This window comes from Vicugna pacos, chromosome 3 (assembly GCF_048564905.1).
Source record: "Vicugna pacos chromosome 3, VicPac4, whole genome shotgun sequence".
NCBI lineage: Eukaryota > Metazoa > Chordata > Mammalia > Artiodactyla > Camelidae > Vicugna > Vicugna pacos.
This window is the reverse complement of record NC_132989.1, coordinates 27,223,767-27,247,434: the sequence shown is the minus strand read 5'-3', so window position 1 is coordinate 27,247,434 and position 23,668 is coordinate 27,223,767. Positions and strand designations below refer to the sequence as shown.

The 23,668-nt window shown below is 48.2% G+C and overlaps 1 protein-coding gene across 4 annotated transcripts in view; it reads left to right on the top strand.

Annotated features, from left to right (window-relative positions):
* Window positions 1-23,668, top strand: part of JADE2 (jade family PHD finger 2) — a 131,668-nt gene that overhangs the window by 20,819 nt on the left and 87,181 nt on the right. For 3 of the 4 annotated variants that reach the window (XM_015246586.3, XM_072957167.1, XM_015246580.3), the window contains exon 3: window positions 5,186-5,298. In XM_015246586.3, coding sequence (XP_015102072.2) covers window positions 5,209-5,298 — 90 coding nt within the window. In that variant the 5' untranslated portion in view covers window positions 5,186-5,208. Of the gene's footprint in view, window positions 1-5,185; window positions 5,299-23,668 lie in introns of those variants that run through there. The other variant, XM_072957181.1, reaches the window with a different exon arrangement.

Below are 23,668 nucleotides of genomic sequence, written 5' to 3'. Positions count from 1 at the left end.
GAGGTGGTGCCCTGAGCCTCAAGAGAGATCCTTGCCCATCACAAGCATACCCCGCATCTGGCTGCCCAGCATGATAAAGGTCACACCTGGGCAGCTCGGCGCTTTGTTTGCTTTGCTTTGCTTGCTCCTGTCCTTGCCCAGGAATCAAGTGCCTATCCCTTGGGTTGGGCACTGCCTGGACTTAACCACCCTACTCTTCTGCTCCTCTAGGTTCTGGGGTGGCCCTTGGGGACATTAACTATCACTGTCCAGTGGAGGACTCCACTTGAAAGTCTCAGGTGTTAACTTGAGGTCTGTAACCAGCAGGTTGGCCACCAAGGGAAATCCTGAACAACAGGCAGGATTGGCCCACCTCACCCACCAGCTGGACACACAGCACAAACTGCTGATTCATGAAGGCTCACGAGGCCTTGGCTGTATATTCTCTCACCTCCAGCTGTCGGCCAAAACATAATTGTAGCTGTCACTTTGGCAGTGAGATGCTGTGACATGTCCTAATACAACTGTCTCTACTTCACAGCAGTGAGCTTTGGGGAGGTGGGAGGAATCTGCAGCTGCTCCTGTGGAGAGAGCCATTCTGGAAAGTGGTCTGTGTGATATTCAGCCAGGTGCAGCCTCAAGGGTGATGTGAGTATCAGGGTAAGGCTGTGCATTAGAGCAGGCAATGGCCTGCCTGCATCCACATCTGTATAATGCAATTCTGATGACATCAATTAATAAGAGAGAGACTGCCATTGAAATGAGGCATTTGGGGCAGCTATGAGGACTCGGAAAACAGCCTTTAGATTTATGCACAAGTTAGACTCCAGCATGCATGGGCTGAATGAGTGGTTAGACAGCAGGGTACATGGCATAGGAGACAGTGCCAGAGGTACACCTGGGGCCACATTACGAAGTAAGGGACTTGAAGGCCAGGCTACGGAGCTTGGACTTGATTCTGCAGGCAATGGGGAGCCACTGAAGGACTTAAGGCAGAAAGTGATGTAGTCAGACAGCATTGTGTGTCTGGGTTCAAACATCTCCACGTAGTGGCACTCAGCAGTGGTATGCTGCTGAGAAAGGTGTCCTGGAGCACCTGAAACAGCAGCCCCAGGATTTGGGGGTGGCCGTAACTCTGTGCTTTGTGGGTAAGTGTGGGAAGGGTTGCCTCTAGTCAGGCCAGCTGAGGGTGTGCAGCAAGTGAGAGGAAGCACTGAGCTCATGCCTTCGTTCTTCCTCGGTCCTCCTAGGCCAGAGTTCATTAATGAAGCACCTGCGTGCAGGTGTGCCAAATGCAAGGGACTGTACATACTCAGGCCAAAGGTCAGGGGAGGCTCCTGGGGCTGAGATGATCCCACTGCCTGTGGGTGTTGCCTCCCCAGCCACATATACACACTAAGAAAAGAGCAGAGACAAACATCCAAGCTTGGGGGAATTCCTAGGAGGAAGGTTCTGTCCTCGTGAACTTAAATCAATGCTAGTTTATGGGTTGGTTAATGGAGACAGAAGAATATGAAGTGTTAGGAGCCGTTACTAGTGAGTGAACCACCCGTGAGCATAGAAGCCAGAGCGTATCTGGACCACCAGGTAAGTCAGGAGGAAGACAGGATTGAATGGACAAAAATTTTGTGTACCCCTCTCAGAAGGGCATTGTGCAAGCAGTGGTTTGGCAGTGATTCTTCCCTTTCAGCTGCAAGCCAGAGAGGGGAGATGCCTCTCAGTTGTCAGGGGAGGAAGGGCAGGGGGAAGGAATGTTCCCATTCTGGCATGATCTTTCATCAGTACTCCCTGAGCTGGGCTGCCAGGAGGGCAGGAGGGAGGGAGGGGATGCGGCAAGTATTGAACAATGAGGAAGGTCCCTCACATGGACAGCTCCTGACACAAGGTGTGTGTGGAGGGTTCCTGGGAACCCTTTGGCCAATGCATGGAGCCTGGACCTTAGACTCTTCCCTTAGGACAGACATCACATCATAACTACCACTGGCTGCCCAGGGCTGGCTTGGAGCACTATGCCAAGATGTAGTTTTTCCTTTAAATTTTAACATGTATCAGTTTTTTTAAATTGTGAAATATAGCATAGTCAGAAAAGTCCAAACAACCATATATACAGCTTAACAAATAATTACAAAGTTAATGTTATTTTTTAATAGAGGAAAGTATAAAAAAAGAAATCAAATGACTCTAAAGCTTTTGCCTGGACAACTTCTACTGAAATTCTTTAAACATAGTTTAAAAATTAAAATAGTACAAAAAGATATAAAATGAAAAGTAGGTGCCTCCTTCCCATTTCCCCACAGGTGACCACTAACAGTTTCCTGTGTATCCTAAATTTTTTTCTCTGCATCACTAATGTTTCTAAAGTGAGTATGTGATCATACAGACTTTGTCTATATTTAATGATGAATTTTAAAAGAGAATATAACCATGCCTGTCCCAAGATATAAAATTAGCATGTGTCAAAGATTTAGTTTAACTCACTAATTTATGGGAGAACCACTAAAACATAGCCAATTCAAAGGAGAACTGAAAGTATCACATATGTTAGGTAAGAAATGCCGAAATGATTTTAGAAATGGATGCAAAACTGCCTAATAGCCACAAGGTAATAGTCAGTTGTATTCCACTAGACACAATTTGTATTTCTGTGTACAGTAATTATTTGCATTACTATCAAGATTTTACAACTTCACTTCTGTCTTTAGACCTGAGAAATGTCTAGTCAAAGACTACAAAAGGCTGAAAGAACCTAGGTGGGTAAGTTATTCAGGACATCCACCAAATTTCAACATCTTTCACAGTTTTTCCCTACACTTGTAATTGACTCCCTCACCTACATCCCTTCTAGTATTTCCCCTGCCTACAACCCTCACAGCCCCGTTTGTACCAGCTGACATGCTGTATATGTTCCAGTAATGGGCCAGGGCTGTAAGCCTAACCTGGAAGAACAACTATCACCCAAGGCTGAGCCAGTCAGGTGTTCCCAAGGCTCTGACACTCTGCTTCTTTCGTGGTGAGCCCTGAAGTTGTGAGTTAGGCAGATTCAGGACTGGTGGTCATGTTGGGCCTTGTAAAAGATGGTTAAGGGTTTTGTGAAAAAGGAAGCAGATTAGAAATGCAGGGAGAAAAGGCCTGTGGTCCAGCACGAAAGATAAAATGTCTGTCTAATGAGCTTCCAGTTCCTGGGATGACTTGGTGCATTTGGATTCTGTAAGAGTCCTCCTTTATTCTTGAGTCAGCTTGGGTGGGTGTCTCTTCCAGTAATTCCCTACCTGAGGGAATAGCTGACATGCAAGATGTATTATGACCTAAAGGGCTGGGGCAGTGTCTGAGGCAGTTTCCCACAGAGCCCAGGGTCTGTGTTGGCACCATGGGGCATTATGTCAGCTGCAGAGAGCAAGGAGCAGAGTGGTCTATGATACAATGGAAAAGAGTAATACCTGACTCACTCTGTACCCTTGGACAATCACTCATCTCTTATGAACAGGTTTTTTTTATCTTAAAAATGGAGGACAATGCTCCTTTCTGCCTTGCCTCCCAAGACCCCATGGAGGTCCAGTGGGAGGCATGGATGTGAGTCTACTGCCAAGGCCAGTCATGTGGTAGGAACTGAGCCTGCAGCTCTGGCAGGACTGGAGAGCTCAGCCCCTTCGTGCAAAATGCTTTGAGATAAGAGGTTTTGTGCAAATGGCCAGTCATGATTAATTGATGGGAGGCTTTCAGGCAAAGGATCAGATTTCACAGATAAATATATATATACTTTGACTCCTGAGAAGGAAATGTTCATTCAGCATAAGGCAAGCATATCTAAAACAAGATTTTTCTATGCTTTCGATGTGTACCTTCCCACCATCTTCATTCATTCATGACTGTATGATAATCATGAGACAGTTAACTCCTTCCCTTGTGGTATCATGAGGCAGACATACAAAAAGAGCTTTACCTAGGAGTGTGATAAGTACGGAAGGAAGAAAATAAAGGTTATTCTAGCAGCACCAAGGAGGACACCCACCCATGACCCCAATATGACATCAGGGATCCTCAGGGCATATACAGAGGAAAGTCTAGTGTTGCTGGAGTGTTGGAGGAGGTGAGGGGCTGGCTGCAGCGAGCAGTGGGTCCAGTCATGTGGTGACTTGGGGGGCATACTTCACTTAAGAAAGTGAATGCTGTGGTCAGATCTATACTGTCACTCTGGCTGTCTGTGGAGAATGGTTGGAGGGGAACAGACTAGAGGTATAAAGACCTGTTAGGAGGTGGCTACAGGCATCTGAGCAAAAAGTGATGACCTGAATCAAGGAAAGGAGTAGAGGGAATTGATTCAAGAAATGTTTTGGCCAGGATTTAACCTGAGAAATGGGACAATGATGGCCCTCAGGTTTTCAGCAAGGACAACCATGTGGTTAGGGTGTTGCTGTAACAGAAGAAAGAAGCCACAGGAGCTGAAGCAGGTTTGGGGGAGGGGGACAGGCTGGGCAATAGTGAATTCAGTTTGAGATGTGGTGAGTATGAAAGACCTATGTGCATGCAGGTGGAAACATCCAGGGGCAGATGGATACAAGGGCCTGAAATCCAGGGAAAGGTTCAGGATGTGAAGCTGGAGTGAATATTGGCACAGAGAAACTTATATGAAGAGATAGCAGGGGAAGAAGTGGAGGGGCATCATGCACTTTGGTCCTAAAATTCTCACTTGCTGAGAGAGTGGAGGAGGGGCTAAGGACAAGAAGAAGATACTTGGAACACTCGTTATGGGAAATAGGAGAGAATCTCACCCTGGCTTAGCAATACAGGGGCCCTGGTGGCTTTGGAGGTCATAAATCTGCATTGGCAGTGACCTGTCCCCCTTGAGGTTTTCTACAGGACATAGAAGACAGGAAGGCAGGTTGGCCTATAGTGCCTGGGTTGCAATGTTATAAGACAGTTGTGGCAGAAGGAAGTGAAGGGTGTGTAGCAGAGAGAGATAACTGTTTTACCAAAGACAGGTGTCATCCTTTGCCCTTCCATAGAGCAGAGTTGAGGCTAGGAAGGGGCTATCCAGCAGGGGCTACATTTCCCAGCACACACCCCTCCCCTCACCTCTGTTACATCTGAGGGGAGTCAAGTGACTCGTTCTTGCCAATAGAATGTTGATCAGGGATAACGTGTATTTTCCAGCCCAAAATAGTTAAGAAGCAGACATGCCTTCTCCACCCTTCCTTTCTCCTTCTAGTTTGAGACCTCTTTGGAAACCACATGTTGGAGATGGCAGAGCCACGAGGTAGAAGGACCCCAGCCCCTGAATCATCCCTTGGAGGAGAGACACCACTGATCAGGAACACCCATGTGAGTTGTTTGTAAACAAGAAATGAACTATATTGTCTGAGCCAATATACATTTTGAAATTCGTTATACCATCTAGCATTACCCTAAGTAATATAGGGTTTAAGAAAACTATTGGTTGTTCAGATGATTCTGATGGGGTCAGGCTGGAGAATCAATTGAAGCCTCTAGGGACAGAAGGTCTTTGTATAAGTGCAAGAGCAGGAGTGGAGAGAGGACTGTAAAAATCTAGAAAGCAGGAGGTCAAGGCCTCTAGTCAAATTCAGGAGGCTAATTTCAGAGAGAAGCTATCCCACTGTATGGCAAGAGCCAACGGGAGAAGGTGAGAAACATTAAGCAGGTCCAGGAACTGTGATGCTGGGGATCAGGAATTGTGTTGGGTGGTCAGTTCACTTAGAAATGGTGGTCTATGACAAAGCAGTACACGGGGTGGGGAGGAAGCCTCAAAGGGCTAGCGCTGTCTTGCAACCAGGGCACTGGGAAGGAGGGTGTTAGTAAGAGAAACAGACTAACAGGACTGCCATCACTCAGCCCTGTCAGATGCTGTGGCTGAATGGATCTATGTAAGGCATCTAATAACTGGCAAGGATTTGTTCAGTAGGCCGCAGAGATACACATCTGAAAGCTGGTCCACAAAAGGAACACCTGTGAATACTGAGGCAGGCTAACTCCATCCAAAAACAGCCAGACGCACAGCAAGAATGCTTTCTTCAGTTGGTAGAACAGCAGTTGGCACTCTCCAAATTGCTTATGTACACATCTATTTGAGCCTCATGGGCATCCCAGGGAGACCCATGTGAAGACAGTGTCTCTCTGTGCCTGGGGAGGTCACCAAAGTGTTAAATGAGAGCCCTCAGAGCGGGTGGAGCCAGGGTCTCCTGATCCTTGGCCTGTGGCTCTCATTATAAAATTCCTTTTACAGACATTTTTAGACATTAACTACCCATCATCTTAGGAAGATTTAGGCCTCAACATGCCACTGGCAGCAGGAATGACTGAGATGATTTCCAAAGGTGCTTCCAGCTAGCAATTCTTAGAAGAGTTTCTGAATGAGTGGTGCCAAAATAAAACGAGGAAGAGGAGTGACAGAAAACTCAAAATAATAATTGTGAAAGTAAGAGAATTTTGTATCTCTTAAAAAAAAAGTCTGAGGTAAATATCAAGGGTTGCTGTGGCCCTCCAAAATTTCAGAGAGGGTCAGGGCTCCTTCTGTTTTGTTGCTCTCCTCTACTATTGTATAACACTCAAAACTCAGTGGCTTAAAACAACAATAAACATTTATGACTTCACACTTTCTGTGTCAGGAATTCGGGAGTGACTTTGCTGGGTGGTTCTGGCTTGAGCTTTCTCATGAGGTTGCAATCAGGATGTCAGATGAAGCTGTGGTCACTTGAAGGCTTGACTGACACTGCAACACTGCTGGCAAGTTGGTTATAGCTGTTGGCAGGAAGCCTCAATTCCTCACTACCTATAGTCCTCCATGGGGTTGCTTGAGTGTGCTTACAACATGGCAGCTGGCTCCCACTAGCCTAGAGCAAGTGATCCAAAAAAGAGTAAGGTAGAAGCTGCAATGTCCTTTATGAAGTAGTCTCAGAAGTCAGTCACACTACTTTTTCTGCAATATCCTGTTGGTTACATGGGTCAGCCCTATTTAATATGGGAGAGAGTGAAACAAGGACATGAATATCAAAAGTTGGGAATTGCTGGAAGCCATCTTGGAAGTTGGGCTACCACATCTGCCATGTTCAAAGTGTGGCTTCATCCTCATGTTCTAAGATGGCTGCTTTAACTCCAGCTATCACATCACAGAAGGTGCTTTCCAGCTAGCATGAAAAAAGAAGAAAGGAAAAAGGGCATACCTTTTCCCTTTAAGGATACTTTCCAGAAATCGGATACACTGTCCTACTTATATCTTGTTGACAAGGACTTAGTCACATAGCTGGAAAAGAGGTTGAGAAATTTAGTATTTATTTTGGATGGCCATGTGCCCAGCTTGATCAGATATTGGGGGGCACTTGGCAGTCTCTGCCACATCAGCAATCTTCCTGTGTATATTTCAAAGGCTGGGGTAGGGAGGGGAGCATAGAGAACATCGCTACTTTGGGTTACTGACCTGGCTAAGGACTTCTGACCCATCTTGTCTGGGAAATATGTGTGTGTGTATGTGTATGTGTCTGTCTGGTGCAGGGACAGAGGAGGAATGAAGATAAGTGCTTTATCCTGTAATTAGTGAATCTCATTGTCAAGAGAAAATAGTCCTTAGAAGAGCTCAGGAGAGAAATCAGCATTAAAACCAGACTTAGTCCTAGAAATCTAGCCAAGGGTGGTCCCAAGAATTAAGATGATCTAGGAAATGAGAAGATCATCACAGGAGGCATTGTGAGGGCAGCCTCATTCTGTCCCCAGGCCTGCAGGTTTAAATAAATTCTAGGCAGCCCAGTTTACAATCCAAATGCTGAAGCACAGATGGGCAACTCTACCAGCTGTGTTTTTAAAAGATCATATGGTTCCTGATCAATGAACCGAGGAGACCAAATGCAAGAGTGTTTAGAGCTGAACTGCAGATTTGCCCAGAGACCTCTCAGAGACCAGAGCCAGGGCTTGAGCAGCCAGCTGGGTGCTGACTCAAACTGGGGGTGAGCCGGGCATCAGAGCCTAGCTAAGCAGAAGAGAGCCATCAGTCAGCCAGAGAATTCTAAAGCTTGAGAAGTCCACAGAAAAGCTACCCTGGCAGAAGGAGGACACTGTCATCCTAGAAGAATGCAAAGTCCAGGGCAAGAAGCCTAGGGCTAGGGCACTCAAGGAGAGTCAGCTGGTCCTGCCGAGGCCCTTGTGGTGGGGATGGCTTTCTCCTCACTGCCACAACCCACCTGGACCTGTTTCTAATCTTGAGGGTGGAAGAAGTAGACTGGGGACTCAGAGGTACCTGCTTCATGGAAGGTGGCCAGCGATCTCCTACCTGCTTGGCTGTTCTTACATGCCCTGCCCATGGCTCAAGCTGGATGATGTCCTGGGTCCTGAGTCCATAGCTGGCCATCTCCAGATGGGGTTTCAAGACACCCTGGGCAGGCAGCATGCTCACTCACTCAGGTCATAACCATGCTTCCTATTGCACATGGGTTGTCAATCGTCACCACATTGCTGCTGCACAAGGGTCTATCTTCATAACAGTGAGTGATCACCACAGTTCCCAGCCTTCTCCACTCTGTCTTGCCCTGAGTGCCAAGTTTACTGAGAACTTGAGGGACCTCTACAGACTTCTAGTTTGAGGACCCTTTCAAAAGAGACACCTCCAGGTGTGACTGGTATTAAGCTCCAACCTCAGGCAGGAGTTGAGGGGGTTGTTAGACTACTGGTGGGCTGGTAGGGGTTGGTGAGGAGGGATAAAGCATCTCAAAGTGGCCTGGAATTGGCTCGGGAAATCTGGGACTGTGCTGTGTGGTTCTGTTATACCAACGTTTAGTGAGCACCTGCTCAATGGGGCAGACACTAAGCTACCCACTGGAGCCACAGCAGAGGAAGGCTCATATAACATCACCTCAGTCAATAAATAAAGCAAAACAGCAGAGAGTGCAATATGTAGTGAAAGATAAGTACAGAAATAATGGAGGAGGGGAGTGTGCTAGTAGAATGGTAAAGGAAAGCTTCACTTCACAGAGGAGATGATACCTGCAAGAAAGGAGCTCCTTAACCCATGGTGGGGCCAGATGAGGAAGGGCATCCAGGCAGATGGAACAGCAGGCCTCAGAACACGGAGCTGTGAGACCACCTGTGGTAGAGGAAGAGATTTTCCTTACCTGATGTGTTCATTATACTCTGAAGTTTCTGGGCCCTTTCAAGGTGCAGTGGCCTTGATCTCATTCCACTAAGCAACTCAGAGGAGTCAGAGAGGGGAGAAAATGTTCCCTCTCTGCTTGTTGCATTTTCTTTTAACCTTGAGTCCTTGGTAGCCTGGTCATAATAGTGAGGGAACCATGATTATGATGGGGAGATGGGTTCTTTGATCTTGGAGAATCTGCCCAAGGCCCAGTGTGTCTCCATGTAGGTCCGCAAGTGACCTTGGGTGGCCCCTTAGGCATGACTATCCCCAGTTGCCTTTGATGGGGCAGGAGGCAGGTCTGGGAGATGTACTGGGTAGGGTACTCTAGCCTACCCTCCCTACTGTCAGACCCAGTCCCTTGAGGTGTCTGGGCCTCTTTGGAACCCTTGGGAACCCACAGCATTACCAAAGCACCCATCCTGCCTCTTGCAGTGTGAGAACCGTCATATGGCACATCCTAGTACCTTTTTTGTTGTGTACGGGCTTACTTTTCCTTTTATTGTGTACAGGAAAATGTGATACACAAATTAATCACCATGTGACCCAAAACCAAACAGCTGCTCTGGGTTCTTCTCTGCAGGCAAAACAAACTGGAGGCCCCAAGGGGTCCCGTGGGCACCATCTCCTTTCTGGGTAAGGTGAGCAAGTATGACTAAACCTGGGTTACACTAGAATGTCACCCTGTATTCAACCACAGATGGACCAGGAATCTCAGGCACAGGGCTGCCAATGCCCAGCGAGGCTTTGGATTTGTGGTGCAGGTGGCAGGTGGGTCCTCAGTATTGAGATCTTGGCCATCCTGGCTCATTCATCCTGGAAATCCTTTCCCCTGGTTGTTGCTCCTCTCACTGGGATGTGCACATAGCCTTCTGGCAGGCCTGACCTTGCTCACATCTTTGCCAGCTCCAACCCCAAGGCCTACCTCAGGTCGCATCCCTCTGGTTTAGAAATCCCTTAATATAAACTCCTTGGTCTGGCATTCAAGGCCTACCACTAGAGTATTAACTCACCTCTCACCTGTATTACATAAACAACTCCTCCAGCCAAGTGTGTGCCCATCCTTTTTGTCCTCTGCTCATAAAGCTCTCTCAGCTTTGAACCTTGGATCTTGCCTTTACCTGGTCCAAAAGCCCTTTTGTCACTACTGCCCTCCTGACCAAGCCCAGCTTCAGTGCTGTCTCACCTATTAAGTTTTCTTACACCATCTACCCTCTGAACCTATGGCCTACAGGATAGAACTTTTTACTAGATTTGAATCTTTAATTATAGGAGTAATACATGCTTGTAAAAACATTCTCACATACAGCAGCATACACACAAAAAAGAGGATGTGTCATCCCAACTCTCCTTTCCCTAGAATTATCCCCAGTCAATAGTCAGGCATGCACATGGGTGCCCATTTTACCCAACAGGATAGGGGGCCCTTGGGAACCTTAAGTAACCACTCGACATGGTGGTGGCAGGATGTTGGTGGGAGGAGCAGAGTTGGTAAAAGGTTTCGGAAAGTGTTGACTTGGGTTGCCTTTGGAAAAAAGTCCTCAAGGTCAGTCTGTGGGAACCTTTGATTTCTTTCAAAGAACAGAGCCCCAGGAAGGCATTTCTAGGTCATAGGAGGATATTCATTCTATTCACCCAAAAGCCAGAAACTCAAGTTCAAAAGGCAACCAGGCCTCTGGAGAGTCCTCTTTGCCTAGCACAACCCCCACTGCAAGCCCAGACTGAGCTGAACTGGAAGTCAGGCAGCCTTAATGGCATGGTCACTCGGTCAGCTAGAAAGAGGCAGAGTTTGAACCCTGGCCTTCCTTTCTCCAACCTGGGCCCTTGCCTGGCCCCTGTAGGCCCAATATTCTGGCATATCAGCTTGGAACACTGTGTGCCTTGCTGGCAAAGCAGTGATTCTCCTTACAGTGTGGCTCAGGAGAAGAGTTCACCTGAGGGATTAAATGGGCCGCCCCCACTTAGGGTAGGAACTGGAGGGAGAAGCAAGGCTCTGCTGCCATCTCCTTTTCCAGGGACTCCAGCCCATGCTTCTAGGCAGTTTCGAGGCATGGGGGTAGATGTCTTCTCTAAATAACCTGAGAGACTACATCTCTCCCCTACACTCCAATTCAAATAAATATTTAAGGAGGGATAAGGGACTGGAATGCACCAAATGGGACTACCTAACCCCAATTTAGGGATGTCAGGGAAGGCTCCACAGTATTGGCATCTAAACTGACATTTGAAAAGTAAGCAGTAGGTGGCCAGGTGAAGGTGAGAAGATCATTCCACAGTGAGAGAACACCACTGGCAAAGGCATAACAGTGAGAGGGAGCATGACTTTGGAGAAGCTGGAATTTCACCGTGGCTGAGCCTGGTATATGAGAAGGACATGCAGGGCTGTGGTTGGAGAGGTCGACTGCTTGGGGGTGCAAACCCCAGGGCTTTGTCCTGATGGTCAAAGGCAGTTGAGGGAGGGTTTTAAGAAGAAAAGTGACATTTTAGACAGATGATTCTAGTTGCTACATAGACCATGAGCTGGAGGTGAAAAGTTTGGAGACGGTAAATGCCTTTGCGTGAGCAATAATGGTGGCCTGGACTAGGGCAAACACAGTGGAATATGAGAAGAGGTAGAATTCAACACAGTATTTGGGGGTGAGGGAAAGGAAGGGGACCCCGGCTTAGGTGTTGAGGATATAGATTGCAAATCGACAGTTGCATTCAGCAAACAATTGTTAGCTGAACTGGTCTCAGGGTGTGGGGACCTAGGGGGCTCCATACCCTTTTATAGGTAAAGAATTGAAGGCCAGTGGCAAATGATAATCCCCAGTCTGGCTATCTAGTCTGCTGACATCAGTAGAGACCTGATTGGGCACCCAGATCTTGATTTGGGTATGTCATGTACACACAGAGGCTGCTAGACACCATAATGCTGAAGCAGATGCCCCAGTTCCACATCTGATCACTCCTAGCCAACCCAGTGCTTGCCTGACCTACAAGCCAGATATCCCAGTCAATCAGCAACACTCAGAAACTCTGCTTTTTGAATACAGATAGTTCATGACCAACAGCATTTCTCCCCCTTCCCCAACTTGAACTCTGCTGGAATACTTTCTCTGTTTGGCAATAAAAGCAATTTTTGGCCCTAGAGGGGCCTAGACTAGATCTTAGCTCAAGTTAGAGGCTGCCACCAGCCACAGGGGCCTGGAGGGGCTTCAACAAAGTTGGATACCTCGTATATGTTCTTTGCGTAATTCTGATATTCTGCACTCTATGATTTGTCTTTGAGCCCTCCTAGGCACCTGGGGGTGCAGTGAATGGCCCAGTAGGGGCTGAAAGTGATGTGTGAGGCCATGAAACTTGGGGGTGTTGGGATGTGGGATATGGTGGAAGAATATAGGCAAGAATCCCAAAGCCTCAGTCATGGTCTCCAGCTCTCCAGGTGACCTTTCCTTTCTGGGCCTGTCCCTCCTGAGCTTCCAGGTCTTTTTGCACATGCTTTGCAAATGCTGTTCCCTCTGCCTGCTTCTTTGTTTGTTTAACTCATCCTTCACGTCTCTGCTTTCTCAGGGAAGAACTGATTTTTGATCCAGGTCAGGTTCTTTAGGTAAATATTCTCGTAGACCCAAGTTCTATTACTTCTTTCCCTTCATTAGGAGTTTTTGTTTATTTGTTTATTTGCTGTAATTTGCCTCCCCAGCAGACTGTGCCTTCAATGAGAGAGAGATTCTGTCTTAATCACTGTTGTTTCCCTAGCCCCTGGCAAGAGACCTGTCCAGTAGTAGGTACTAAATGAATGCATGAATGAACAGATGGACAGATTTCACTTGGTAAAGCAAAAGTTTAAACTGGGTAAGAACTTTCCCAGCACTGACATAATCTATTAGGCCTCTATCATTTCATCTTTGAAATAGGAAGAATGTTCCCTGCTTACTGCTTTACTCCTGTATCTAAAATGACTCCAGTCAGCCAGATAAAGTTTGGGATGCTTTAAAAACAACTGGGATAAAATTTCCTGTTTGGCTTAAGGACCTTATTTTCTGACTCCTGGTCGCAGATATGTAAACCTCGAGATAGAAATTCAGGCCGTGCCAGAAACCCCAGGAGCCTCTGTCAAAGATAGAATTAAACAACCCCTTCCAGGGCAGGATGAGTTGCCAGACTCTCCAGCCATGCCTTCTAGAGTTAGGGCATGACTAACTTAGCCTAGAATATGGCTCTCCTGTGTTCCCATGGCCAGGCAGGGAGGGTGAGTGATTGTCACAGCTCAGAACTGGGAATTGTGCCCCACAAAGGGCTCAGAGTGCTCTGCCCTTCTGTCCATCTGTCTGTTTTCAGCAATGGACTGAGTGCAGGAGTTTTTCTGAGGCAGAGCCAGAAGTATGGCTTAGGGCCCAGTGAGTCATCTCCCAAAAGTATAGGCTGCACAAGAAGGCTGCCTGTGCCCACTATTGCTTTCACTGTTGCAAGTGGACCTCACCTACTGAGGTCCAGTTCTGCTTAAAAGATTCACCAGGATGAGGAGACCATATCTGTAATCTTCACCGAGGGATTCTGCCCAGCCATCCTCTCCCTGAAGGCCTGAAACTACCCATTCCTATTCCCCTCAGTCTTGAGGAAACATGCTTCTCCTGGAGGGGAGAGCTGGCTGGACTGGAAGGATGACCTGTTCATGGGTTGGAGTGAGACCAAGTCCCAGTCACATCAGAATTAGTGCTAATGTTCCTAAGAGCCAGGATAGAGTATCAGGTCCTAAGAAATCAGCAAGGGATGTGGAAGAGCTGAAAAACCTAAATGAGGGAAAGAAGGAGGCATTTGATTCTGGAGGAGCATTTTCAGTGGCTTAGGAACTCAGTGCCCACTATACAGATGGGTAAACTCCTGCTATGGAGACTTGCCTCTGAAGGAGGCCTGGGAAGACCCAAGCTTTCAGTATTCTAAAATAGGGTAGCCCCTTGCCCCTACTCTTCAATGTGCCAAGTCTGAGCCTCTGTTCATACCACCATTCATCCTTACTGCATTGCTGGTTTCTGGTCACCTTGGGACACCCTAGCTGGCTCAGGCCCTCCTTAAAGTCACAGGGGTCAATACAATCACTATCAAATCCCCCAATTTTTTTTCACATATAAAAAGATCCATCCTAATATTCAGGTGGAATCTCAACAGAGGCTGAATAGCCAAAATAATCTTGAAAAAAGTACAGAATTGGAAGTCTCATACCACCTGATTTCAAAACTTAACTTCAAAGCTTCAGTAATCAAAACAGTGTGGTAGTGGCATAAAGACAGACATACAGACAAATGAAATAGAAGAGACAGCCCAGAAATAAATCCTTGCATATATGGCCAAATGATTTTTGACAAGAGTGCCAAGACAGTTCAATGAGGAAAGGACAGTCTTTTCAAAAATAGTATTGGGAAAACTGGGTATCCACATGCTAAAGAATGAAGTTGGATCCTTACCTTACACCATATACAAATATTAACTCAAAGTGGATCAAAGATCTAAACGTTAAGAGCTAAACTATAAAGCTCTTAGAAGAAAACAAAGGAAAAACCTCTGTGGCATTGGATTTGGCAATGATTTCTTGCATATGACACCAAAGGCACAGGCAACAAAAGAAAAGAAAAATTGGTCTTCTCAATATTGAAACTTTTGTGCGTCAAAGGATAATACCAACGGAGTGAAAAGGAAACCCATGGTATGGGAGAAATGTTTACAAATCATATCTGATAAGGGGTTAATATCCAGAATGTATAAAAAATCCCCACAACTTAACAATAAAAAAACAAATATCCAAATTTTAAAATGTGCAAAGGACTTGAGTAGATGTTTTGCCAAAGAAGATATACAGATGGGTAGTAAACACATGAAAAGGTGCTCAACATCGCTAATTATTAGGAAATTCAAAATTAAAATCACTATGAGATACCACTTCACACCCCTTTGAGTGACAATTATTAAAAAACAAAAAACTAAACTAAGCAGAAAATGATGTGTGTTGGCAAAGATATTGAGAAATTGGAACCCTTTTACATTGCCGGTGAGAATGTAAAACGGTGCAGCTGTGTGGGAAGTAGTATGGATGTTCTGAAAAAAATTTAAAAGAATTACCATATGATCCTGCAACTCCACTTTCAGGTATACACCTTAAAGAATTGAAAGCAGGGACTTAACCAGATGTTTGTACACTCTGTTCATAGCAGTATGATTCACAATAAGCAAAAAGTGGTAATAAGTCAAATGCTTATCAATGATGAATGAATAAACAAAATAAGGTGAATACAATACTACAATGGAATATTACTCAGTCTTAAAAAGGGAGGAAATTCTGGCACATATTACAAGATAGATGAACTTTGAAGACATTATTCTAGGTGAAATAAACCAGACACAAAAAGACAAATACTGTGTGATTCCACTTGTATGAGGTACCTAGAGTAGTCAAGTTCATAGAGACAGAAAGTAGAATGGCAGTTGTGGGCTATGGGGAGAGAGGAATGGAGAATTATTGTTTGGTGGGTACAGAATTTCATTTTGGGATGATGAAAAAGTTATGGAGATGGATGGTGGTCATGGTTGTACAGCAATGTGGACATACTTAATGCCACTAAACTGTACACTTAAAAATAGTTAAAATACTAAATTTTATGTTATATGTATTTCACCACAGTAAAAATAAACATTGAATGGGTGTGAGGCGTCTAAATCTGTAAGTGTTCTCTTCTGGGAGTTTACTCATGGCTTAGGAGGTAGTGGGAGGGGTAGGGGACAGAGGACTGGGGAGGATTGGTCCCCACCCCCATTGCCAACCTCCACTTATTTCTAACTCTCTAACTTGTGGTCATTTCACATGTCTGTTCTATGTGTGTTATCTTGATTGTGAGTGTCATTCTTAAGGAGGCAGACTTAAGAATAACGAACTATGACAGTAAGAGGTGTTGGGGAGATGAATTTAGGTTCAGTAGGGATTTTCAGAGCATTGGAAGGGGTTGACAGATCGAAAAGTCTTCCTAGTCTCAAAAGATGAATAAGTCATGATTAAGAGGCCAGGGACATGGATAATGAAGCTAGGGGCACACAGAATGAGGCCACACTGTGGCTGAGTTCTGTGGTCAAGGTAGCAGGAGAAGAGGCTAGGGCCAGATTGGGCAAGACCTGTACCCAAGAGGATCATGGCCCTTGGACAGTTTGTAGCAGGAGAGAGATCCATTTGACTTACATTTTGAGAAGCTCACTCTGGCTGTTGGGTGAAGAATGGACAGCAGGGGGCATGGGTAGGAGCAAGCAGACAGTGAGAGGCTGCTGCAGACATTCAGACGAGAGGTGGTAGCTTGGCCTAGGTGATGGCGGTAGAGGGCTTCAGACAGATTCTGGAGGTGTTTGGACGAAGAAATGCCAAGGCCTACAGCTGGACTGGCCATGAGGCTGAGAGGCTTGCTACCCAGGGGGCTTGAGTGGATAGGAAGATGGTAATACCATTTACTGAGATCTGCTCAGTGAAGGAACAGGTTGAAAGGACAAGGCTGGCACCTGGTTGCTGAGAGCTGAATGATCATTTCACCCTTGCCAGTTACGCACAACATCACAGCTCTTATATTAAGAAAGTTCTTTTGAGTCTAAACCTTCCAACTGCAATTGGAGCTCCAGCCATTTCATGCTGCCCTCGGTGAGTCTGCTTGGTGCTAAGAGGCAGTGGGACTGAGGCATGGGCTTGCAGCCAAGGGCTTGGGTGGCAGGCATGCCTCTTGCATGACCGCTATCAAGTGTGCCAACCTGTGGTGCCCATCAGACTGAGACTCAGGGAGCCCGTGCCAAAGTGCGTAGGCTGGAGGACCCAGTATAGGAGGCTTCTGCCCCAAGTGCTTCAGGTCCATACATGCCCTTCCTCCTGTCTCTGGAGCCCTCTCTCACGGCAGAAGCACCCCGCCAGGGCCCTCGAGAAGGGCTCTTCTTCGAGATTCCTTTAGAGGTAGGAGGTGGAGAGCAAAACTTCTGATCTTGATGCCAGATACAAACTCCAAGAAATTACTCACCAGAGGGCAAAGCTTCAGAAATGCAGGCAAGGGGCCTTACCTCACGGTCTGATCAGAATGGCTGGTCAACAGGGGCTGCACTGGGGAGCTTTCAGAGGTGGGGCCAAGGCCCTGCCCAAGCACAGCTGCTTTCAGGGATGGGCTGCCCTACACCTCATCTTACCAAACTGCAGCTAGGGACTGGGGAGCCATGGGCTGAGAGCCCCTTCGATCTGCCCCTACAGCTGGCCAGATGGGACCCTCAAAGCCCACAGACCTACTCAAGATTGACCTGCCATGAGTCTGGGGGTCCCATCAGTGGCTTCCTCATCCCTGATCCCCATTATGTCCTTCTGGAAAGTATTAATCAGTGCTACTGCAGTGGCTTCCATCCTGGAAGCCTATTCCTGACACTCTTAGGGAAATGTCCCAGTCTTGGCCTCTCATGAGCTTCCCATCCCTAGGAGCTGGCATCAGATGACCAGTCTACTCAGGATTCCTTCTCCTGTCCCCTCACCCACTGCTTAGCTCTCCTGGGCCTGGCTCACAGCCATGTCTAGTGTAGGCCTGTCAGAGGGTAAAGGGATAAGCACTGGGAAGGGAGTAAGGTGACCTAGGTTCCAGGTGGCTGGGACAGAGCCAGGGGGTAGTCCCAGCAGAGATGGCATTTTGGAAGTCATTAAATCTGGAGGGACAGGGTGGATTCACGAGGTTTGTAACTAACTCCCCCTCTCTCCTGAGCGGAAACTTGTGTAGTGCAGCCTTGAGAGGCAGTCCTCTAGGGGCATAGCCCTGTAACAGGGCCCTCTTTCCCCGTGCTGCTTCCAGTCTTGCTTTTGCAGCTTGTGTGGTGAGGATGCCTTCCTTATAGCATTGGGATCTCCAGGATGCTTACTTACCCCGGGCCTGATTCTACCTTAAAGTTACACAGAAACACCTGCCCCTGATCCCCTTCCCCACAACCCTGAGAGTCCCTCAAACTCCCTCCTGGCTGGGCTCCTAGATTTGCTTCAGAGGGACAGATGGGGTAGGAGGGGCCTCACAAATTGTTCAAGGTCCACTTCAGGCAGCAGCTGGGCCTGGCCATGTGCAGAAGTGCTGTGGGGGTGAGGCCTGCTAGGGACCAGTGAGAGTCCTGAGAGAGGGGTTAGACCAGAGGATTAGACTATCTGGGGGAGACTCAGTGTGCTCTCTGGTTTGGCTGCAGGTGGCCCCAAGGGCTCCCCTAAATCCTGCAGTCACCTTTATCTCCATTCTTAGCCATTATCAAGAGCACTAGGCTCAACTCAAGGGTGAGCCAGCAGGTGAGCTTTTGAAGTCAGGACTGCCCCCTCTCTTCCTGCTATCCTTCTGCCTCGTGTTTTGGGCATGGGACAAAACTGCCCATCCCTGCTTGCCATCCCACTCTGTGTGGTAAACAATGCAGCCCACATGGAGGCCCCTCCTGTCCATGAGATTGTGTCCTGTGGCTCTCCCGGGGGGTGTGCTCCCTCTACTTCCACATCCAGACAGGGATTCTGGCTAGGGTGTGCCCTCCACCCCTAGGGAGACCCCTCAGGGATTTTCAGAGATCAGGCCATTTGTCTTTCTGTTCCTGGTATTGCCCTGTGATAAGAAACCCAAATTCCCTAAGGATGGAAGGTCATGCAGTCAGGCAGAGACAGAGAAGGGCACATTACCAACAGAAAAAGTAAGTGGAAGGGTGCACACCCTCTCTGCCTTGCCCCTTGTTCACCACTCCTCTCTGGCCAGGAGAGATTCTCCCACTTGGCATCACAGCAGGGATCTCTGGGAAAGAAGAGGCTGAAATCTTCAGGGGCTCTGGTTATTTGGGCAGATGGAATCAGAGATGTGATGACTGCTAGAAGAAACCCCCAGAGAACAGCTGTGACCTAGGAAAGAGTCCCCATGGGCCTATCAGTCCGCTCTAAAATTGGATGGTAGGCAGCCTCCTTTGGGGCCTGAGGGACCCTCACCCTCCCAAAGGAGCCTGATCTTTGCTAGGTCCTGCAGGGTCAGGCTAGTAAGCCTGGTACAGCTTCCCATGCTACTGTTAGAAGTTCCTCCAGAGTTGAACATCTGGGTCTCAGTGTCACTTGGGCTACTTGCCAAAGCTTCATGAGCTTCTGACCCTCTCTGAGCCTCAGATTCTGCATTTGTAAAATGGGTATCATCATTCCAAGGACTCAAAAGAAGTCTATTTTTTCCCCCTAAGTATATCCCTTCTTTGCATATCATTTGTTCCAAAAGCCCACTCTCCTTAGCAAGTTTTGGTTAAGCATTGCCCTAGTCAATACTCTTGAAAGGTGGTTGAGGGCACAATTAGCTCATCTTTTAGGCATATGCATTTTTCTGACACCATCAGGCCCTCCAGCCCTTTTCCCCAGAGCTGGCCATGCCACATAAATTGAGATCTCTAGGCAGTACCCTTGCCTGCTGCCCCTTGTACTATGCCCAGATGATTTCAATCCTGTGGACTGGAGCCTGGGCAAAGATGTGAACACAACATTCCTTGGCTAATGGAAGCCTACGCCATCATTGGCCCAAGCAGGAATCTGACACTCAGCCCACTCAGCCATGCCACCCTCTGTTTCAACCAACACCTGTTAGCTGAGCCCTTATTGTGTGCCAGAGTGGACAGAGAGGAAGGTTAGCCATGCCACTGCCTGCCTGGTCCCCAAAGACCAATGGAACCCTCATATGCATAGCATTGAGGTTTCATGGTAGCAAAATCCTGAAGGAGAGGACTTCTCCTGGGAGCCAGGTAAGGCGGGCAGGGAGGGTTCAACCAGGTCTCTCTGCAGTCCCCCTCACACCCTTAATGAGACGGCATTGCCATCAGATGTCTGGTCCAGCAGGCTGAACAGAAAGCACAGTCCTCTCACGTTTAAGGGAAAATAGGATGTTGGGTTTGCTATCAGGCTCAAAAGCAGGTAGCTGGCAATAAATCAAGAATTGAAAAGCAATGTCAGTGTTTCAAACTTAATTTCCAAACCTGGGAAACAATTGTGCATTAAAATCCATTGGAAGAAAAAAATCTATTAAAATTTAAGGAGAAACGCTTTGCTATAAATTAGATTTTTCTGCCAACCTGGATAATTCAGTAATTTCCCCTTGACATTCTTGAGATTGTTCTTTTGGGGGAATTATGATGTTTTGAAGTTGGGAGTGATTTGTTTCCAAGGAAAGATGAAGAGTCAACTGGGAGTGGAGGTGAGAAGGCAAGGAGGGGGCTCTTCTACTATAGGAGGAGAGGGCCCCCTTTGGGGGTTCAGGGCCACTGGACAGAGATTTTCCATGATGGCCAGGAGGACTGCAATGCAGGGCTTTGACCAGGGGATGCCCCACGCCAGACTTGACTCTGGCAGGAGAATATGTGTGTATGTGTCTTGGGGGGTGCTTGGGGGAGATCTTGGGGTCCTCCAGTATCATCTTATAGTTAGGGCAGCCTCAGTCTTACAGTTTTCATAAATAAGGAACCACAGCTGTTTTCAGGTAGCAGAGTGCCCAAGGCCACTTCTTATTTTTGGTGCAGGGTGAGAGGAGGTGGTTGCCTGCCTCCCAGTCTTCCTTTCCTCCTTTGCTGGGCAAGATTCAGCACCAGCCAAGACCCCTCCCCCACATCCTAGCTATCTCCTGTAGTTTGAGGCTTTGATCTTAGCCCCTGTCAACCAACCCTGGTCTCTCTGTACAAGGTCCAACACAGCCATGATGGCAGATTGTGTCTGGTTGGCTAAAACCACACTGGCTGGACAGGGCAGTTGACCGAGGGAGGGTGCCAGGCAAAGGCAGGAATCTTGGGGGACCAGGCTCAGACAGACCATTGGGTACCAGCCTCCAAGACAACTGTGGGGAAGGGGCAAGGGACCTGAGTCAGGACTTGGGCAGGACAGGGCTCCAAAGTCAGCCTGCCTGGCTCTGAATCCTGACTTCTCCACTAGCAGGTCCCCTTAACCTCCCTTAGCCTTGATTCACTGTCTGTAAAATGGGGGTAATACTAGTACCTACCTTATGGATAGAACTAAATGCGACAATGTGTGTAAAGAACCTAGCACTATGCCTAGCACACGGAGGCGGGACTTAGTAGCGTCTTTAGGACAGCCCTTCTCACTGTGGGAAACCTATCCCCTGAAGCCTCTACTCAAGCTTCTTTCTCTCTCCCTTCTCTCTCACCAAAATTTGCTTTTCCTTGGGGACTTACTTCCTCAGACAGAACCACAAAGAATGATGTCTGCTTGTAGAGCTGGGTCACCCGGTGGGCACCGTCACACGATTGTGCTTGGGAAGACTTTACTCATGGTGTCACTCGTTGTTACCAACAACCCTCATGGGAAGGGTGGTTGGTATTAGACTTCTCTCATTTTGCAGAGGGCCTGGGAGGTAAAGTGACATTGCTCAAGGTGACATATCTGGGGGAAGAGGCTGGAGCTGGGACTGGTGCCCAGATCAAACCAGCTCAACCATAGAGGCAGTCTCTCATCTTAAATTCCTTCCTTCCCTCTGTCCTTCCTTCCATCCTTCCCTCTTTCCTTCCTTCCCATTAATCAAAGCCTTCCAGAGCCCACACAATGTCCACTGAGACAGAGTGGCAAACTGAGGCAGGGTCACATGGGAGTAATCTTCTTTCCAATATTTTCCGAGTCTCCAGGAGGAAGATCACGGGGCCCAGCAGAAAGAGGTCAAGGGGGAAGGAAGTGGGAGGGTCTGGGAAAGTTTCCAATTAAGCAGCTGTCAGAACAAGCCATTCACTTGAATGCTGCCTGACTCATAGAATAGAGGAATTCAGGGTTTTAAAGGTCATCGCATCCCACCCTCTTTTTGAATCATTTCTTCCACAGGTGCTCCCCCACCCTAGATAACAGGGAGCTCACTACCTCACAGGGCAGCCTCAAGGTGCAGTGTGCTCTTCGCTTCTCCACCCCTTCTGGGGCTCAGACTTGGCTTTCTGTGGCACAGGCCTGGCCCTGACCTCACAGAGACAGGGGAGAGCCAGCAGCAGTGGCGTGGTGTGTGCATGCTGCTTCTCACTTGACAAGAACCCAGATTTGGGAGCTAATCTGTGAGCAAGGCAGGGGCTTTCTGGAGACTGTATCTTTCAAGAGGGCAAGGCTAGGTGCTGGCCGGGCAGTGTCCCCTGGGGACCCAACCTTGTGCCCAGGGGTTTCCCCTCAGAGTGGAGGTCAAAGGGAAACTTAGGGCTGGGGAACTTTGCCACCACCTGAAACCAGGCTGGGACTTCAGCAGACATGTAATCAAGACCACTGCATTTGCCTCAGAATGATAAATATTAGTATTGAGTTAGTCCCCAGGCTAGGGGATGTCCAGGTTCCTGGTTTTGCCTAGGAAGACAACCCCAGGGGAACTGCTAGAACCTGTAAGGGCAGGCCATGGGAGATGGGAAGGGGCAAGAGGTGTCTGGAGGTTTGTAAACTGTGGCCTTTACCATTCAGTAGCTGTGTGACCTTGAGCAAATCACTCGGCCTCTCTGGACCTCAGTTTCCTTGTGTTTGAGTGGAAGTAATAGTGGTGCCTGCTTCAGAGCCTTGATGGAGGTAACAAAAGACACGATGCCTGCTAAATACCTAGCACATAGTGAGCGCTCTGAAAGTGCCAGCCTTTGTTACTATTTGCAGCAGACGGGGAAACCCGTGGGAAATCCGGGCGCCTCTGGGAAGCTGGGGGTGGTGGGCTGGCCTTCCCGGAGCCTTGGGGCGGGACGTCCCAGGTCCGGCCCCGCCTCCTCCGTCTGGCTCTTCGGGGCCCCGCGGAGCTTCTTTGCAGCAGCGGTAGCTGAGTCACTGTGGCCTGGCCGGCCGTTAGCCTTATCTTAAGACTTGTCTGCCCCTGGTAGCCCCCGGCCTGCCCGCTCGGCTACATCTAATTTGCGCTAAGTCCCTCTGGCAGTTCTGGAAAAATTCCCAAGGGCTCATGAATTTGGGGTCCTGAGTAAAGAGGAAGCCTCCTTCCGGGCTGTATAGAGGTCTCCAGCAAACCCTGGCCTAGAAAAATCTCCCTGTGCCTCCCGGCACAGCGCCTATCTTTCCACCATTAGCTAAACTTTCCTTGGGACTAAGGATTGTCTTTTGCAGATTTCTGTTTTAAAATGCGCATTTCTATTCAAGGCTTTGAAGGGGAAACCCGAAGACTGGAGAACGGGGGCGGATGGACCCTAGGGCCAAGAAGGGGAGGGATACTGAGGGGCTGGCCTGTGATTTGGCTGCCTCCTCAGGCCCCGCCTGCCCCTCTCCCAGCCCCTAGGACTCTAGGGGAAGTGGTGGGTGGGGGAGGGGGAAACAGAGCTGACAGATTCTGTAAACAGAGCCGGTTTGGGCCTCTGCCAAGGACTGGGTGTCCTGGCCCAGCCTGGGTGTGAGGCCCATCCGCGGCTCTCCAGGACACCCCGCCCTGCCCGGCTGCCCCGGAGGTGCCCGGCCTACAGCCAGCCCCAGGCAGGATGTGTCTTCAGTTTGGGGAAGTGGCCAGTTCCCACGTGGGGAATTTGTCCCGTACTGGGGGTAGGGGCTTCTCTCTAAGAACTGTCATTGATGGTTCATTCACC